Below are 20,765 nucleotides of genomic sequence, written 5' to 3' on the forward strand. Positions count from 1 at the left end.
GTGTCTTCCTAGACCTGTTAAAGGAGTAATATATGTTGTCTGGAATGAAGAATGTAGTGTACCATTACATTTAGAGTGCAATGCAGAATGTGGATGGGGAAAGGAAAAAAGGCAACAGCCAGTCTCCTTTTTATCTTTATAAGTTTTGCCTTTTTTTACTATTAATTGCATTTAGAGTAAGCTGCTATATATTCGTGTCTTTTATTTACTGGGTTCAGTGAGACATATCCCATGTTTAATGATGTGCACAAGCGTAACTTCTGCGGGCTTGTGTCCTGGAATAAACTGATGACGTAAGTTGTAATAGAAATGTGTACATGGATAGTTTCCTAAATTGCTATAACCACCCAGGCAATTCTAACCGGGGAGTGTGTTCTAACATCCTTGTCATTCTGTTAATTTTTATCTTTCGCAAATTAGTATTTTTTTAGAGAGTGCAGTTTTCACTAATGTGATGTTCTGAATGAATGCTGTTGCTGTGAACATCTGTCAAACCTTGGGTTTGTAATTGCAAACATAAACTAATAGGCAGACCCTCAGAAACGTTAAACTTGTAGCTCTTTTAAGTTTAAATCATTCAGTTCCTAGTGCTGATTGTCAGTAAATTATGCTGTGGAAAGATGTTATTTTCTGTTTTGGGTTTTTTTTTTGTTTGTTTTGTTTTTTTTTTTTTTAATTGCAATTTTAAGTGGGTGAATAATTATGACAGTGCATTTCAATAAGTGAAGATTAACACCTTTCTGTGGACATGGCAATGGTTGCAAATAATATTTTATATTGAATTCACAAATCTTTTCACATACAAACTTGCACATGAGGCTTTCTAATCAATGATTACCAGTTCTTTAAAGTGAGATTGGAAGAAAAAGTCATCAAAATGCTAAAATGTTTTCTTCTGGTAGGAGGTATGTTACAGATAGCGTTAGTAAAATAATAAAATGTAAAACGCTTTTAACACATGCCATTGAATGAATAAACTTTAGACCTCAGTTCAAAACATGCTGTTATTTAAATGTATGTGTAGTGGTTGCTAACCTAACAAATTAGATCTCACTGATGAAATTTTAGGTATCCTAGCATATGATTAGTTGGGAAAAAAAAGCTTAAGTCAGAAGACCTTTTTGAAATCAGTTTGAAGTGGATATGCTAAAAAGTCACTAAGTGGAAAAGGAATCGTTGGTGTAGTAGCTGCTAACTGCTGGCCCAGATGATAGTCACATATTCAGAAAGTCACCCAAAGCCATAGCAAAGATCTCAAACTACTAACTTGACATGTAGTGATTATTCAGAGATATTGCACATGTCACTCTGTGCATGATAGGCATGTTTGATTAATACATATTTCCTCAGTGGTATAAAAGTTAGAATGCCTGTTATCTTTAATAGGAGAGCAAGATTTAGCTTCTCTGTCTCCTGTCTTCTCTTACATTAAAAAATAATGTTGTGATTAATGAGTAGTGACATGCTTCATATTTTTTCTTGTTCATAAAAATCTATGCTGGCAAGTTATCTGAACTAAGTGAAGGGTATATTTTAGTGGGTTAGTGGAATATGAACGTCTACATAGGGATTTTATTTCTTTAATGAACACATACAAATGACTGAAATTATTATGGCTGTTATTAGGTATGTATGTATGTGTATATACTTATCTCCTTTTTTCCCCCCCTTTCTCAGGACCCTGCCTTCCTAATCCATGTCATAATGGCGGGATATGTGAAATCAGTGAAGCGTACCGAGGCGACACATTCATAGGATATGTTTGTAAATGTCCGGATGGATTTAATGGGATTCACTGCCAGCACAGTAAGTTCCACATGGTAACTTTTATTGTATTTATAGATAGGAGCTTTTTTATTGCTTGCAGTGATGTGGATTAATATCAGATCTGGTTTTCTGAGGTGTATCAGTCTTTGACCTTTCTATTATGAGCAAGCTAATACTACTGAATACTACTACTACCTTCAGAAAATGACCTTACTTCAAACTTACTGGACACAACAGTGCATAATTTGCTAGGCATATTCTAGAGCATGGTAAGGAAAAGTAAGCACATTTAGCATGGCTTTAATGAAAAAGCATATTTGAAAGAGTGGGGAACTCTTCTTATCTTGGACGTTTATGTGTTTGTTTTGATTAATGCTAGACAAAAGTGGAAAGAATAACAATATAATTTGTGAATAAATGTATGTTTTAGAACTTTCTTTCCTATGCATTTATGAATTATGAAGAAATGTTTTGAAACACTGTACTTAGATTCAGGGGCAAAGGTTCCAAACTTAAGTCGGATGTACATTGAATCCTGTTTAAAATACAGTATCTGAACCTCTTTGTAATCATTATAATTTATTTTCCTGGTTTCAGGTCAGATTGGGAACAGCAGGTCAGTATCTTAGTCTTAGAGTGTGTAGTTACAGAACTGACAAGTAGCCATATGGGAAAAAAAAAATCTTGAGATTTCAGTAGTATCTCATGGTGGGATTATATAGCAAGATCTACACTTCACCAACCAAAAATTTTAAGAATACATGTTGCATTTTTTGTGCTCATACTGAAAATTACGGGTCCCTGTTTCTCCAATTAATGTCACCAGAAGTTCTGTGTGATCAAACCCAATTAGTAAGAGCTATGCGTGTACATCTGCAAGTGACTGATCAGATCGTGTTCTAACCTATAAACGTAATTTGCATTATCTATTTGTCACTTAAATAGAAGCTGGGTTTTTTTCATATGTAAAACTCATTTAGAACAAGTGCTTGCCTAAGGAGAAACTTGTGTGCCAAATTTGTGTTTTATTTTGTGCAATAAAGCACAGCATGGTTCTTAAAATCTCATGTTATTGATGCATTTGGAAGCCAACTGTTAGTCAGTTAGAAGGTTAAAAACTCAAACAAACAGTCAAGAATCCAGTTCCATTTGCACATGAAAGATAAATCCAGTCATTCAAATCAGAGTGAATAAGCACTGAGTCCAGTCTACCTTAATTAAGTGCCCCATTTGGATACTTGTCTATAATTTGAAGTGTCAGGAACCAATACAGTCCAGCTCATATAACTACTTATGTTCATTATGTTCCTTATATACTCAATGGAAAGTGTCTCCAAAGACCTGAATATGGATATTCAATTTCATTAACTTTGGCCACACTCTCTCTCTCAGTTAATTACGTAGGTAACATAGGCTGTCCCACTGACTTAATCTAGTTAAAATATGTGTCTACCTCTTCTACTGGGAACATGGAAATGTTGGATATTATCCATTCCTTTGGGATCTGTTCTGTCTGGCCCTGATTCTGAGGATGGCCTTCTAGTGGAGCTGACTGCCAGCAACAAGTCATACTGACTTTCTTCTGGTTTAATGGTCATATCATTAGAGCACTCAGTCAAGACAGGGGACTGAGTTCATCATGTAAGCGTGATGGCAAAGGGTAGTCATTGGCAGCCTTTAAATCACATAGCCAGGAGTTCACGAGTCTCAAGACTAGGGGAGCCAGCAAGATTATGGCTAGCTGTAACTCAAGAGTTATACCAGCTTAAAAATTATCCCTGGGCTAAACTGTGAGTGCAGTACCTTGTGGTTCCAGACCCTGGTCCTTGTACTTGCATGCATTTTACATGAGTCTGCCACCTGATAAGTGAAATAAGTCATTGGAGAGTGGAAAGACAGAAAGCTGTAGCTTCAGCCTTGTGAGTGCTGTAAGTGAGCATACAGACAGTCCACTTCTTTGTGCCATTGATGTCTAGTCATATGGAGGAGCTCATGTGAAAACATGCTTATGCAGCCTAACGTTCGCAGGCATCCTCCATCATGGGACCAGTCACATAGTCAATATGTGATGCACGATGCTTCTCCTTCCATTTAATGTCAAAGAAGGGACCTTTGTTAAAGAGGCAATGAAATGAGTAACAGCGCAAATTTTCATCAAGCGAAATGCATGCTGAGCATGTCCTGTCTGGAAAATATCATCTCTTGTTGCCTAATTCATGAAAAAAACATACAGTAGTGTATCGTAGAGTGATTCATTGTAGTTGCTTGCTGGGTCACCAGTATCCTTTTAAAAACATTCAGGTATGTAACAGTTAGCTAATGATCCTGATAATCAGCAACATGTATTTATACCAACTTCAGAATAAAGCAGAGTTCTCACATGGGTGATTCAGATTCATTGTGGAGAGACTAGAACCCAAGAAGGCAGGTAAAGTGATCTGAGATAAGACAAGTTTATGTGAACAGTTACTCTTTGGGGGGAGAATGAAATTCAGTCCTTTTCGGATAATCTGATTTAAGATGTGATAATAAATCATACACAGTATATAGGTGTTCAGAGGGTCTCTGAGGATGTCAGCTATGAGAAGCAGTGGAGGAGTTCTCTGCAGTCAGGAAGAAGTATGGGACTTCCAGTGATGGACTAAATATAACTCTTTTGTATGATATCCCTTCAGCCCACTTCACAAAGTTCCTTTGATACAAATTCCTCTGCTTCATAAAGTTTAGCAATTCAATTCTGAACTCACTGTAAATCAAGTAAGAAGTCTGTCAAAGTAGTTCCATCATAAAAAGGTAAATTAAAATGACCTCATTGCAGGACATGTATCTTCATCTAAACTGTTAAGAGTTCCAAAAATCACATTATACTTCCCTTGTACAAGGTTTTTTATCTTGGATTTCTTTCATGTCTAATATTCTGTTGCTAAATCAATTAAGCTAGGTGATTGATTTGGCAGTTGAGATACATTCCCAAAGCTGGTATTCTGTCATTTGCATCAACAAACATCCTGTCAATATTTCTGAGATTCCTTGACCTTTTACCCATGTAAGTAATTAATATGTAAAGTATAAAAGAGATCATTAGCAATTTCACTGATTGTATATTCTAGATTTATTGCAAAACTGATATTAATTGGCAGTGGTTGTCTGAAAAGATTCTGATTCCCCAGTGGCAAAAAAGGAAACAAAGTTTCCCCTTTCAGGGCTCATAAAGTAACCAATGTTTGGATTGGAAGGTCTACCTCAGGTGGAAACCTGGGCGGATTTTTGTGGTAATACCCAAGAACAATATGTTCTTGAATTCTTCCTCTGTTATTTAAGAGGCATTTCATATCTGATTGGTATAAAGATTCTTCCCAAACTCTGTCCAGATTGCAGTTTGTCATACTGTTAATGTATGGTAATCTGGCTCTCAAATGTGCTATTGACAGTATCTAGCGACAAGAAGAGTTGTTTGTGAAAACTACCTTGAGGCAAGGCAAGTCTCCCTACAGTCTTACTACACTGAGAAAGAAGCTCTTCCAGAGAGTAGCTTAGAGCACTTAAATTCCTGAAAATAGCCTACAACTCATGCCCAGGAAGAACAAGGCATACTCTGCGGTGGTGATGCTCATTCATAGGAGCAGCAAATAATTCTGTTCTTTCAGGATCCCTTTGACTGAAAGCTATGTAAATACATGGCCCTGTCATTCACCAGAAAGAAGCATGAAATCATTGGGTGTTATAATTCCCTTTTCTTTAGCCATGGATTTCAAGTCAATATTCTGGGACCTTTTCAGCTTTTATTGAAAAAAGCCTACTGCTATTCATGAACCAGAATCTGTTGTTACACCATTATCAACCTCACTAGTCAGTCCTGAGATGACAGATGAAAATGCTGGACAAACAGTTGTTTTTCAGATAAATAATGCCTTCATCTACATATAGAAGGAGTATACTGTCACCTATTAAAATAACTTAGAAATACAGATCTGCAGAACAACTCAAAATCTATGGAAATAGCCAGAAGAATGAAATAGACCTTCCATCAAAAAAAAAATTCTGTAACCTTGAGAGGTATCGACAATATGCATTATTGTGATTATCAGATAGAGACTGCTTGCTGAAAAAATAGGAAACTGAGTCATTAGTAACAATATATGTCAAAGTGTGGGTTTCTGGCTGCCACATAACTAACTGAAATGACATGGAGATCCAACCAGAAAAAATCAAATTTGAAACAATAAAGAGTTCAGATTTAAGAGTTTGATTTGGATGTGGTTTTATATTCTGAGGATCATTAACTCTGCCAGCCATAACTAAATGCCTTGCAGTCCAAGAAGAATAAAGGTTATTAATCAAACACATTTAATAATGTAAGCAAGCTCTTCTCAGTGTTTTGTAGAGTTCTCTGCTTTCTACCTCCCTGTCATAGATGTTCTGTGGTATTTACATCTGCTATATTAGTGTATTGGGAAACTGCACAGATGAGGGGCATGTGGCAGAGCATCAGCTCACATTTTGATTGTACATTGAGGCATCATCCCAACTACGCGTAGGGCAGTGGCTATTAACTGTGGGGTTGCAACTAGGAGGGCCAGTGGCCATGCATTTCTGGCCAGTTGATGAGATGCATAATCTACAGCTTCAACTCTACCAGCAAATTCAAATCCTAGTAACTTTTCCAGGTACTAGGAAGAAACATATGTGAGGAAGCTGTTGAACATCCTGTGACATGGATTTGGTGTGTTACAATGAGTGAGTGTTCTTGCTAAACCATTCCTGTCTGCAGTTTGGTGGCAGAGCACTCCAGAAGCCATTCCCCACCAGTGGTTTTCATGCAGCTTTCGAGGCTAAAACCAGTTGTATCTCACATAGATGCAGCTTGTTCCAAGCCAGCCGTCCCCCTAGCTGAGTAGGCAATTTTAATGTACTTGGGTACATACAGTTGCACCATACCAGATGTTCATCCCATGCTTCTGCTGATAAGCACTGACAATGGTTTCTCCTTTGGGAAGAAATATCTGTTTGAGGAGTTCTAAATCAAACCCAGATGTTCCTTTTTATTTCTGGAGGAGGGTTAATTTTTGTTGAAATTAGCAGTATGTATAGTTTTAACAAATTATACTATCAGTAAGTTAAATAATGGAGTAGTAGTAAGCTATATAGTATATTAGTAGTAAATTACATGTATAATCAGTATGTCCTGGGGAGTTTATACATCTAAGCATTGTTGATCTGAAGTCTGAAAACAATTCCCATGTCTAACCAGTAGCTTAGATAAGAAATGAAGCTTTGAGGGAGGATATACCATTGCTCATTTGCGAATCTTCTAGAATTTTGCTTAATTGAAATCTAAGAGGAAGTGGGCAATTTGAAAGACATCTAAGAGCGATCACCAATAAAGAATAGAAAAGCAAATAGCCAGTAAAGGTTATTGGAAGAAAAGTCAATAATTATTCCTAAAACGGAAACTGTGTAAGGCGACAAAAAGGAGAGCACAGAAATGGCAGAACCACCAGGTGTGGGAGCACAGCAAGTGTTTGCCCCATTCAGAGAAGTCCAGGAAAACTTTTGTGTGACACTACCTAGAAAAACAGATGCCTCTAATGAGGTAAAAAATGATGAGTTTGTCAGTTGAAACCAGAGAAAGTTTTGATAATTAATCTTACAACAAATGTGTTGTGGGATTGTACAACAGTAACAACAATTTTTGGGCTATTGGAAGTAGCGGTTTGTTTTCCGTGAAATCCAAATGAATAACTTGGTTAAAGCAGTAGGTGACTGAGCTAAGACTACCTGAAGCGCAGAAAGAAAAAGCATTAAATCTCAGGTAATAGACCAACACTGGATACTTCTCAGAAGGGGTCAAGACACGCTCGCTATGAAAAGATGGGACATAACTTGCCCCCTACTTGGAGATGTTATTTCATTCTGTAATAGCCAGAGATTGGATTAAATTCCCAGGTAAGTGGTATAATATCCCCTTCAGTTTTGTTTCACTCTTGTTGGCATTTGCTTATATAGCACTGTTTATTCTTCTCAATCCATACACACTTCCAGTAGCTTTTTTTTCATGTTGAATTACTGACCTTAACGATTTCCTGATGCATTGAGTTTCATAGTCTAATTATGCTGTATATTGAAAAAAAATCTCTTTACAATTTCAAACCTGCTGTCTTTCAGCATCTTTAAGTGTTTCTTTGTGTATTATAATACTAGAAGAAAAGCAGCTTTTGAGTGCCTTCTGTATGCCACTTATTATTTTGCATACATTTGTCATGCTCCCTTTTATTTTTCCTGTAGAAGCAGTTAAAATTGTTTCCTTTTCTGTTTCACATGAGAGTTTTTCCAGGACTTTTAAATGGTTTCTCAGTGGCCTTCTCAAAACCTTTTTTGTTCTGTGGTATATTTTACTGAGACAGTGACCTATACTGAAGACAAAGCTGTACCATTTATTTGGCAGAATATCCTTACAGTACTTTCTATATTCTTTATGCAGCATTTTGTTGGAAGTCTCTTTTCGATTTTTCCTGTTTTAACCAGAACTGGGTGTTAAGCTGAGGCTTTTATTAAGCTGCCTTCTTTGATGCCTAAGTTTCTTTCATAAGATGTCATAGTGGGAGGAAATAGATCTTCCCGATTGCTTTGGGGTTTTATGGGGATATTGAACAGAGGGGTGGATTTCTTATGACCTATACACTGACTGAACTATACAATGAATAGTACTTTTAAGAAGTTTCTACGGTATGAAAGTCACTTAGGTTGTCAATAGCCATTATAAACATCTTGTGTAGGAGGGTAAAACTCTTTTCCCCTAATCACTGTGTTTCTTAAGGATTAGTATTATTTTACTGTGGAAAGAAATTAATGTTCAAAAAATGCATGAATTGATGTTTGATTGTCAAAGAAATTAAATTTCTTTATGTTCTGTGTTAAAAAGATAACATATGGAGATATTTTGCATATACAGGTTCCTCTTTATATTTGAATTAATAATAAATGCTGTATTAAAAAGATCTCTTTAAATTCAATAATAGTTATCCCATTGTAATGTCAGCATCACACATTCTCTCTTTTATAACATAAATATTATAATACGCTTTTTCAGTGGATTTCCTCAGACTGAGAGTAACTGTTTATATTCCTGAATACATTACACAAAAATATTAGCAAAGAGTCTTGCAAATGTTGCATGAAAACACTTTTACAAAAAAAACCCACAAATATTCCCTTTCAGATATTCAATAACTAGACTGCTTTTTTGAAAGGAATGTGTAAGTAGTCTTACATGGCTTTGTAAAATTAGAATGTGGAAGAATATATGGATTATGCTGTTACACTCATTTTGTAGAAGATAAATACTGTAAGAAAATTATGAGTACTTTTAGGACTTCAGTATGAGAAGTTGAACTATGAGGTTCTTCAGTAACAGACAGGGAACTGGACACTGATTCATCTGGTCTCTTCCACTGCTACTTTCATCAGTTGTTTTTTAACTTAAGCTATCATACCAGCATTTGAAGTTTATATTTCTTACATATAATATCTCAAACAGATAGGGAATTTCACATAAAGGCATGATGATGCACTCATCATTCAAACTTCAGTTTACATCAGTAGAAGATTTTCTTGGATAAGAGCAGTAACAATTAATTCAGTATCTCTTAATGTGTTGCACTCATTCTTTATAACTTAATACTGCATTATTCCATGCAGTATCTACTATATAAATATTTTCAGTGTTCTTCAAGACTTCACATTCAAACAAGCAAAAGCTATTATCTAGGACCTCAATGTAATTTTATTCTTTTTTGTTCTCCTTTTTTGGGTTCCCTTTCACACTTAGCAAAAAGTACATGTTCATTTCAATCCTGTTACAAAAAGTGGCACAGTTTCTTCACTGGAAAAGGTAATTTTGTAGTATCTAAATGCTGTTCTTTCCTTCCCTTTTCAGAACTTGAGTTGAGAAAATGAGCATTTCTTACTGCTTTGTTTTTTGTATTTCATTTCCTAAATTCAGTATTCTGGTTTTGGCAGCTTTCCAGAAGTGTGACAATTATCCATTTTCTTTTCGTTCAGTCTTAGCCTTCTCCATGGGAATGCCCTCAATGCTCTCTTAAAAAGGAATTGGCATAGAAAGGCTCTGCAAAGGAAAACAGAGTTTAAAGGGAGTAACAGTGATTGGAAAACCTAAACTCATCTTGTTTGTTAGTTTGGTCCTTTAAATAGCATTACTGCTCCAAACAAATTTCTGTTATTGTAAACTTTTACCTTCATGATTGTCAGTTTGACAAACAATACACTTTGTGAATGGGCCTGCTTTCCATGTCTTTATACGACTCCATCTTTCTAAGAGTCAAAGAATGCTTGTTATGAAGGAGAAATATCCTTGGCTTTCTGTATGGTCATAAGTCCTTTTCTTAAAGCTTTGGACATGAGTTTCTTTGACACAACCTTGAGATGCTAAGTGACTTATAACATTGAGATGTTTCCAAATTGTCAGGTACACAACTTTCCTTCAGGACAGTGCATCAAGAAGAAATTCTTAAGACAGTGCGTTAGCCACATTATTACATCACTACGGAATAATTATTGTTGAATGTGTTAATATTTGCAACCCTGATCCAATAGATGATACAGATCACAGAATCATAGAATGGTTTGGGTTGGAAGGGATCTTCAAGCATCGTCTAGCCCAAACCCTCTGCCATGCACAGGGACACCTTCCACTAGACCAGGTTGCTCAAAGCCCCATCCAACCCAGCCTTGAACACTTCCATGGGGGGGAGCAGACACAACTTCTCTGGACAACCTGTTCCAGCGTCTCACCACACTCATTGTAAAAGTTCTTCCTAATATCTAATCCAAATCTACCCTCTTTTGGTTTAAAATTATTTCCACTTGTCTTGTCACTGTGGGCCCTGGTAAAATGTCTCTTTCCACCTTGCTTATAAGCCCTCCTTATATCTTGAAAGGCTGCAATAAGGTCTTCCCAGAGCCCTCTCTTCTCCAGGCTGAACAACCCCAACTCACTCAGGCTTTCTCCATAGGAGGGGTGCTCCATCCCACTGACCAATCTCGTAGCCCTCCTGTGGAGGAGGATCCACTCTTAACAGGTCCGTGTCTTTCTTGTGCTGGTGACCCCAGACCTGGATGCAGTACTCCAGGTGGGGTCTCATGAGAGTGGAGTGGGGAGAATCACCTCCTTAGACCTGATGACCATGTTTCATTTTATGTAGCCCAGAATATAATTAGCTTTATGGGCTGCCATCGTGCGTTGCTGGCTCATGTCCAATTTTTCATCCACCAGCATCCCCAATCTTTCTCCGCAGGGCTGTTCTCAATCCATTCATCATCCAGCCTGTATTGATATTGGGGATTGCCCCAACCCATGTGCAGGACCTTGCACTTGGCCTTGTTGAACCTCATGAGGTTCACGTGGGCCTGCTCGCCAAGCCTGTCAAGGTCCCTCTGGTTGGCATCCCTTCCCTCAAGCATGTCAACTACACCACTCAGCTTGGTGTCATCTGCAAACTTGCTGAGGGTGCACTCAATTCCATACAAGAGAACAATCGATGAACTGCAATAGAATTATGGATGGTTCAGGAAAAACACAGGAAAACTGAAGCTGAACAAGCATCTGTTCTCTGTTCCTTCTCCACACTTTTTATGCCCATTTAGGTAGATGCAGGAAATTATAAGACAATTCAGCCATTGTGATGGTTTAGGATCAACACAGCCACACCACAGTTTTTAAGAAAGGATTGCTATCAGTCTTAATGGCATTCACAGATTCATCACAGATAGACTGACACATTTCTGTGAGGAAGATAATGAAGATAAATGAAATCTTGAAATAAAAGCTCTTTATTTAATGAGACAAAACTTATAATTTAGAACTTAGTCACACAGTGGCATGGTCTGATCCATCTGTGTAGGAAGCAGCTGTTAGAAAAAAGATGAGTTTTTTCTTTTGGTTGTTCTACTGCTCTAAGAACTACTGTGCTCAACCATCTGTGTGTGTAGGTGTGTCAAGGATGCAGAATTAAAATATTGTATTTGTGCTGAGAACTCATGCTGACACAGGGCTGTGCAGTTCCCTGTTACTATGTAGAATATTAGTATTTCCATTGTTCATTGAACTAGTTGAAAATTATATGACTGACTTTAATGTTTGGAACTTGAACAATTCATATGGCAGTTTTTCTAAAAATTAAAGAAAGCAAAAAATTAGTCATCAGGTGTTGTTGTTATACTGCAGACCCAGTGAACAGTTTGAAGAAGCCAAAGAACATTTTAGAAGGAAGATCCAGAAATATATTCAGTAGTCAAGCTACTCTTTTGAAATTATAAGTGGTATATATTCATGTGGATACACTTTTGAGATCAATGGGTTTATTTGGAAGTGGTATACAGAGGTACAGAAGGATATAGTGTCAGACTCATTACCTATGTGTGCAAAATTTGAAAAAACAGTACTTGGACTTGAAACTCAATATGATGAGATAATAGTCTAATAGTATATACCAATCTGCATTACAAATGTATTCCCTTTGTATTCATAAAATATCTCAAGCAAAACTCATGGTGCTGTCACATTTGCATATGAATACCCAGGATATTCTTCTAGCTTGCATTTATTCTGATGTGTTAAATAACATACAATTATTTCTGTAGGGCATCTGGATGAGTGTTTTAGTTTGAACCAGGACTGCATTTTTAAGGAAAAACTCTTGATCATCTCCACTTACTGTGCTTTGCTTCATGTGTCAGCAGTCTCAGAGCACAAGAACTGGATCCCTTTGAGATGAAAATAGTCTAAAAGAAAATAGTATGGTAGTCTAAAATTCCTCATGTACACACTAGGAATTGACATAAAACATTCCAGTGGGTAAATGGGCATTCTGTCCACGCAGCCAGCCTAGAATTTGTACAGAGAAAACATCCCTGAGATGTGTGTAGGGACATGCAGACACTGTCTTCATCTCTAATCATTTCAGTCTACAACCATAATTCTGTAAGACCACACTACTTACAACGGTAGGCATAACCTGTCTGTACCTATGTTTTTCTCCAAGTACACTGAAAATATTAATAGATCTTGTTTATCTTCCTTTTCTTATGACTTGTTAATGCCTGACATCATGAGAGGCACCTGGTTTTCTACAGTCTCATGATCTGGCCTGAATTTTGTTTAATCCTCTGGTGTGATTGCCTGATACTGCCAAAAGTGATGATGTCCATCTTCCCTAAGAACACATCCCCATCAAACTTCAGTCTGAATCATCTCTCCTGGCTTATCTGGAGATGTACAAACTAACCAGAAGAAGGGATTTTCAGTGGGATCAGGTCACTGAATGTAGCCAGTGCTAGGTCCTAGAGAAGTGGGGAGATGGGAACATGCAGAAGGACATAAAAGGTGGAATTGGCAGCTCTACGTTTCTAACAGATTAGATATAATGCTGGAACTGATACATCCCTTTTTGGTAACTGCTGTTAATAAAAGCATAGATACTCCTAAGGCTTTCCAGAGGAACTTATTTGTTCTTACTCTAATACTTTTCTGCCCAAGTTCACAGAGCTTCAGTAGTTGCTTATCATCTCAGAAGGACTTCTGCTGAGATTGGTGCTTGGCCATGAATTGAGCAAAAATTATAGCATTTAGGAATTGTCCCCTTAAAGCACAAGCAGTGAATTGATGGTCTGTGGTCCAGATGTGTATGCATTACACCATAAAAGAGAATTTAAATTGCTATTTACCTGCAAATAATAGATAAGGTTTGTAATCTTGTCAGATTTTGTTTTATCCTCTATACAAGTCAGTAAAGCATCTAGGTCTGAAAATGTATTCTGTGTGATCCTGTTGTGTATCTAGCAGAACTGGTTATGCATACAATCATTACTCTCACGTAGTTTTTAGAGTTTATTTAAAAGCAATATTTTCTTCCATACCAGTAGTTTCCATTGTCAGAGAGAAATCAGTCTGCTCTTTTCGCATCCTTTCTATTTTCTTTGTCAGTCATAGTTGATATTTAAGGAGCTTCAGAATAACACTGTGGAAGACATACAACAAAATTTGGAAAAAAGTGAAAGGTAAAAAGAACCTTTGCCTGAATGCAAAACTTGAATGTTTACAGTATTTATTTCTGACTTCATTATTTCAGTGCTCTAACAGAGAGAGAACCTCCTTCATCTTTTACAGGGATTGTACCACCTGAGGCCCTAAGTTACGGTACAGATTATATGTCTAGACTGGAAGGCAATTCCTTAGCTGGTAAACATAGTTGTGGAAAATGCACAGACCTATTTGGATAGGTCTTATTTGATGCGATCATCAAGCAAAGGTGACATTGCCTGAGCCAGCTGCCATAAATACAAGTTCCAGTTCTGAGAGGTGTTTTTAGTGCAGGACATATAACTCTCTGTGAGTCATGAAGAGCAACCAGGGTGTATGTGCCCTGAGATAATAGAGCTGTCAGTCAGGTGAGACAGAAGTCACTGCAATAAATATTTCTCTTCCTGCACTAGGCAGTCATTGGTGGTGTGAGGAAACTACTTCATACACATCTTGTATCTTTTATGGGCAGGGAGATGTGGTCTTCCTTTTCACCTTTGCAGATGAGACAAGGAAATTACCATAGTCCAAAAGATAAAGTGATTGAGAAGTGATTAGCAAATAAGTGTATTTGCCACAGATAATACATACTGTATACATGGCATATATATTCCATATGCATATATCACGGAATCACAGAATTGTTTGGGTTGGAATGGAGCTCTGGAGATCATCTAGTCCAACCCCCATCGTCAAGAAGCATCAACCAGAGCAGGATTGCCCAGAACCATGTCCAGTCATGTTTTGAATATTTGCCCAGATGGAGACTCCACAACCTCTCTCCAGTGTTTGACCACTCTCACTTTAAGAAAATATGATCAGATGGAGTTTCCTATATTTTAAGCAGAGCCCACTGCCTCTTGTCCAGTCAGTGGGCACCACTGAGGAGAGTTTGGCTCTTTGGTCTTCATTCCCTCCCATCAGATATTTCTACACACGGGTAAGATTCCCCCTAGCCTCCCCTTCTGCAGACTGAGCAGTCTCAGCTCTCTCAGCATCTCCTTGTAGGTCAGATGCTCCATTCCCATAGTCACCATGGCTCTGCACTGGACACACTCCAGAAAGTCCATATCTTTTGTACTGGGAAGCCCAGCACTGGACACAGCACTGCAGCTGCACCGTGCCTGGAAGTATCTAAGGTTAGGTTGGATGGGGCTTTGAGAAACCTGATCTAGTGAAAGATGTCCCTGCCCACAGCAGGGAGGTTGGAACTAGATGGTCTTTGAAGGTCCCTTCCAGCCCAAACCGTTCTACGATTCTGTGTCTTCCCAGTGCTGAGTAGAAAGGAAGGATCACCTCTGTTGACTTGCTGGCAATGTTCAGTCTAATGCAGCCCAGGAAGGCTGTTGGGCGCCTTTGCTATGAGGGTGCGTTGCTGTCTTATGGCCAACTTGTTGTCCACCGGGACCCCCAGGTCCTTTTCTACCAAGCTGCTTTCCAGATGGTCAGCTTGCCAACATGTACTAGTGCATAGGGCTGTTCCTCCTCAGGGGCAGAGGAAAGACTTTGCATTTGCCTGTGTTGAACTTCATGAGGTTCTTGTTCAGTCCATTTCTCCAGCCTGTTGAGGTCCCTCTGGATGGCAGCACACCCATCTGGCATGTCACCCACTCCTCCAAGTTTTCTGTTATCAGCAAACTTGCTGAGGGTGTGCTGTGTCCCAGAGCCTCGGTCATTGATGAAGACGTTGAACAGTGTTGGCCCCTGTGTTCACACCTGGCATACACCACCAGTGACTTGCCTCCACCTGGACTTTGTGCTGCTGATCACCACGCTCTGGGCCCGGCCATTCAGCTGCTTTTTAATTAACCTCACTGTCCACTTATCTAACCTGCAATTGTCAGCCTGCCTATGAGGATGTTATGGGAGACAGTGTTAAAAGTCTTACTGAAGTTGAGGTAGACAATATCCACTGCTCACCCCCATCCACTGACCCAGTGACCTCACTGTAGAAGACCATATGCTTGGTCAAGCATGGTTTCTCCCTCAGAAATCCCTGCTGACTACTTTCCATCACAATTTTGTCCTTCATGTGTTGGGAAATTCTTTCCAGGATGGCTTTCTTCATCACTTTCCCAGGGACTGAGATGTGACTGACCAACTTGTAGTTCCCCGGGTCTTTCCTCTTGCTCTTATGTTCATGTACATATACTATAAGCAAATGTATAATCCTTATAGGACTAAGGATATACCTATGGTGTAATGAACATAGTGATTTTCTATAGTGAATAACAGACATTTGGGTAATCATTTATTAAGCCATCCATTCATTTATTAACCCTCCATAACTCTTAAGTGATTTATAAACGTGGTCTTAATCTAATACTTGTCCGTGTATGTTAAATGTGATATTCTATAGCCACTAGAGGGAAAAAAAAAGTTAGAGATCTGTGCCAAAAGATCTAACCCATTCTCCTATTTACAGTGCTAGATTATTTCTGTGATAAACATTCATAAACAGTAAAACATGCATATATTTATAAGCAACTAGGAATATAAATTTGAAAGATATTAGCAAATAGAAATTACCTTTACACAATGCATTTTTGTGCATTTATGCAACATAAGTGCACTGAAGTCCCACAGACAACTTTTTATGAGAGCTTAAATGAGATGTATATAGATTGGCCATAAAGGAATACACTTCACCCCATGTATATCAAATACAGACATGTGAACAAATATAACCATCTGGTTTAGTCATTTTAGAACATCCATCATCATATCCTCCAGGACTTGTTGGTCTAATAACATTTTTCAAAACATGCCATAACTATACTCATGTGAAAAAGATACATCCCTATGCTCAGTCTATTCTGAAATGAATAAACAACGGCATTTTGAAAGAATACAATTATTTTGCATTATGTGAAGGGAAATATGTTAATTTACTGATCTGGGTTCAAACTTCCTTTGAAAATAATTGGACTTCTTGTCATGAGACCACCTATGCTATTTTAACAAGTAATCCAGTTAGACGTTACAGTCTAATGCTGGATAATTTAAGTTTACTTGTGAAGTTGAGATTTTTGGATCATTTCTTGTAATAAAAAATGATTCACAAGTTGATTCACTTTTTAATAAGATTTTTTTTTCAACTACAGTTGAAATGATTTGTCAAATACTTGTTATAAAAATAGCCTATTATTTTAATAAGGTTCATTGGAAACGATAAGAATTGTTGCCCTGAAGACATGCTTCTACAGTGTAAAATTAAACGGTAAGTTACTTAATGGGACGAAGGTTTTCATGCCAGTATACATTAGAAGTAATTAAAAATGAAAAATCTGCTTCAATTTGTATAAAAACTTTTAAAGTACCAACTCTTTTAAACTCATAAGGAAGGTCCTGGGAATGCTATTCCAAAATTCTATTAAATTTAAATTACCTCAGATGAAAAGCCATTAAATATCTATTTGAACAGGTAAATAGAATATCCAAAAATACTGACATAGTCCAATGTTGGAAGTGTGACTCCACAAAGAAGATTTTAGTGGCTATAACTAACAGATAAAAATTTTGCAAGTCAGGCAGTAGGCACCTATGTGCATTCAAATTTAATTGTTTGATCAGAGCAATAGTCAGTTTTCTCATTTATTTTATGGGTGTTTTCAAAACAGAAATAGGGATAGAAAATTATCCTCAAAATACACAAAAAACCCCATGAAAATAAAGCCACAAATATTGCTGTGAATATGCAAGATGTATATTTACTGCAGCAAAGACTTCTGTAGAGCCCTACCTTATTTAGCATCTGCTCAAAGTCCTTTGAAGTCAACAGGCACTGTTCTACTCTCTGTAGAAGCTCATGTTAGACTTTTACAAAATTAATTCTGTGATCCACTCTTTTGCGTAGTTTCCAAGAGTTTCTAAGGAAAACAATTGAAAACAACTTTTGGAGTGTAAAAATACAGAAATAATTAATATTTGCTCTTTTGCTGGAAAACCTATGCATTATAAAATGTGCATTGCATATAAAATGCTAAATGTGTATATTGGAGTGATGCATAAACTTTGCAGTCTTCACGGAGGTTACCCCTGTAGGTTCCTAGCAATTCTTAAATTGACTAATAATTTTATTTATTTCTTCTTCTGGCCTTAATTCAAAGTGTCAGAAGAACAGTCTTCTGCAAAATATTTCATTGGGTCTTTTTCTTGATAATTTTTTTATTGTTAGTTTTCTAATAGTTCTACAGTTAATGTTAGCATTCTGAAAATTGTGGTTATAGTTACTGTTGTATAGAAATGTATTCATAAGTGACTTGAAAACTGAATTTGGAAATTTTTGTTTACATGAGGGTTGCATAGGGGAAATGCCTTTATAGAACATGAAGAAAGATTTTACAGATAGATGCTACAGCTGATTCACTGATACTATAACAGCATTACTTTGAACAGAGGTGTAAATTATACGTGGAAAAGATGATAAATGAACTGGAGGGGAAAGAAATTAGTCATAATAAAAAATGTTGTTTTGTCAAAATTAAAGATGATTTTACTTGCCACATTAAATTTAAGAAAATGTCATTTTAAAAAACTTCAAAATATGCTTTTATTTTCAGTTTCTCAGAACTCGATTTCTTTATGAATCAAAGTGCTGTACAGTCCAATTTTTCATGAGACAAGTTGACCTGAAATTATTTCAGAAACCACTAGGAAGGAAAATTGTTTTTTCCAAACTAAGGAAAAATATCAGTGTTTACAAGTAGCGTGAAGTCTTCTTCTTCTTCTTTTTTTTTTTTTTTTTTTTTTTTTTAAGAGGGCTTGTTACAGAGACATAATGAAAAAAGTATCAATTAGTCTAAAGAAGCCTAAGAGGAGATAAAATTGTTTCGAAAGGCAGGCCTGTTGTATTAGGAGGATGCTTAAGAAGCAGTTTCTGACAGAACTCTAGATAGAAGCAACTGAACTCTTTTCAAAATTGTTTTTGTTATGTGTTTAGACAATGTATATTGCTGGTTATGAGAGAATCTCAAGCATTCATGCATAGTCAAGCCAAAAGTTCTGATTTGTGTCTAGACATTATTTCCTTGGCTTGCTTGTTTAGAATGCCTCTTTTGGGTTCAGAACACAAGTTTAGTAACACTCTTACTGACTTACTCTCTTCTTAATAGAATAATACTATCTGAAATTTTTGTACTGAATAGTTCAGGAAAAATTATAATAGTCAGCTCTGCGATGAGTCATTCTGCAGTACATTTACCACAGTATGTTGTACCAATTACGTGCAGGAGAAGGAAAACTTCATATAGAATAATGAGAGTAGGGATAATATAATGTTTAGCCTCTAAGGGTGGGGAGCAAGAGGCTTGTACTTTTTCAACTCAAGTGTAAAGCTATTTTCTGCTCTTTTTGAAGATCAGATAATAAGGATATCTGAACAGTGAATCACTTCAGTATGACATTATAGTTGAAATTTCCTGCAGGTTATTTGACATAGCATTTTTAGAGCCTGTTGTGGTCAGGAAAGTAGCTTTGAAAAAGCAGTCAAACCACTGAATTTCAACTGTCCTGTGTTGAATATGCATTGAATGCATCCAGTTCAGATTTAATAATATATACTAAATTCCCACTTTTCATGGGAATGTGCTCCAGTTCTTTTTAAACGTTTCACAACAAGGTTGTACCAGCAATGCATGAGTGCTTCTTTTTGTATAATCCTGGCTAAATCAAGGAACATTTATAGCTCAAGTTACAGCTTATTTTTTGCTTACATTAGTTACAGCCGAAAACTTCTTCAGAAACAGCTTAGAAACTTTCTTAAATCTATAATTAACAATAATAAAATGAATTATTATCATAGTAATTACTTATTTCTTCTGTTCCTTTAAATCAAAAATTGAAGGTGACCTACCGGTGCTTGCAAAGTTTTTGGTGATGCTTGTTCATTCCGTTTAAATGCTATTTTATTCTTTTAGCTTCTTAGAAAAAAAATAGGTTGTCCTCATTTAGGAGACCTTTACAGTTTAGGATTGTTTTAGTAAACCACAGGAATATGAGAAAGAACATTTTCATTACTTTTTTCTTCTTTTTGTAAATGTTTTTCCAAAAGTCTTCTACTCTTAAAGGAGGTGTGTCCTTCTAAATGTGAATTCCTCCAATCCTTCAAATTATATTTAACTGAATGCCTCAGTATTAAGGTAGCCATATTAGATTCTATTTATTCTCTTCAGTCAGATTCTTTACCAAATAAAACTGTTATAATTTTACTCTTTTCAATGAAGCTTTACCATTTAATGTCATAAAAAAATATGGTGCTTGAGCAAATTGGTACAAATCTGAACCAGTATATAAAGAGTATATAATCTAACTTTCATGGTATTTGTTAGGAAAGTAATAATGAAAAGTTTGAATATCTGCAAGCTCATGTTTAAACAGTAACAGGATATTACAAAGTCCTGCAAGCAAGATCACAGACTTTGTGTGGTCTTACTGATACAGTACTTATTCATGTAATTAAATCATTCAGGATCAATATACAATAAAGAAAAAAATACATATAATGCATTTAAAATATATCATCAAGAACGATCAAGCAACTACAAGAAAAGCCTAGACTAAGCTCCGGCTAAATTATGATTATGCCATACTGTGTGTTTCTCCACTTTCTGCCTTACCAGTTTCCAAATGTAAAGGTATTTGAACACATTGTTAGTTATCAACAACTTTTATTTTTAAATAGAACTGGGTAGGGAAGTTTTTAAGTTTTCTGGTTTTCTCTGAAAAAATAAATTGTGGGATGGGGGGTGTCATGTTTCTCAAATTGTGATGATCTTTATCCAGTGTATAGTTGTGGGTCTTCGTAGAAGCCAGTTATGATACAGAGTTTATAACCAGTTGATCTCCTGTTCATGTCTGTTTTCTGTATAATAAATTGCGTTTATTGTGGAAAAAAATATTT

The 20,765-nt window shown here is 36.7% G+C and overlaps 1 protein-coding gene across 2 annotated transcripts in view; it reads left to right on the forward strand.

The window, feature by feature from the left end:
- The window catches only part of EDIL3 (EGF like repeats and discoidin domains 3), a 255,683-nt gene that overhangs the window by 124,398 nt on the left and 110,520 nt on the right, over positions 1 to 20,765 (forward strand). For both annotated transcript variants that reach the window (XM_074855638.1, XM_074855639.1), the window contains one exon: positions 1,678 to 1,806. In XM_074855638.1, coding sequence (XP_074711739.1) covers positions 1,678 to 1,806 — 129 coding nt within the window. The remainder of the gene's footprint in view (positions 1 to 1,677; positions 1,807 to 20,765) is intronic.

Source organism: Strix uralensis, chromosome Z (assembly GCF_047716275.1).
Source record: "Strix uralensis isolate ZFMK-TIS-50842 chromosome Z, bStrUra1, whole genome shotgun sequence".
Taxonomy (NCBI): Eukaryota; Metazoa; Chordata; class Aves; order Strigiformes; family Strigidae; genus Strix; species Strix uralensis.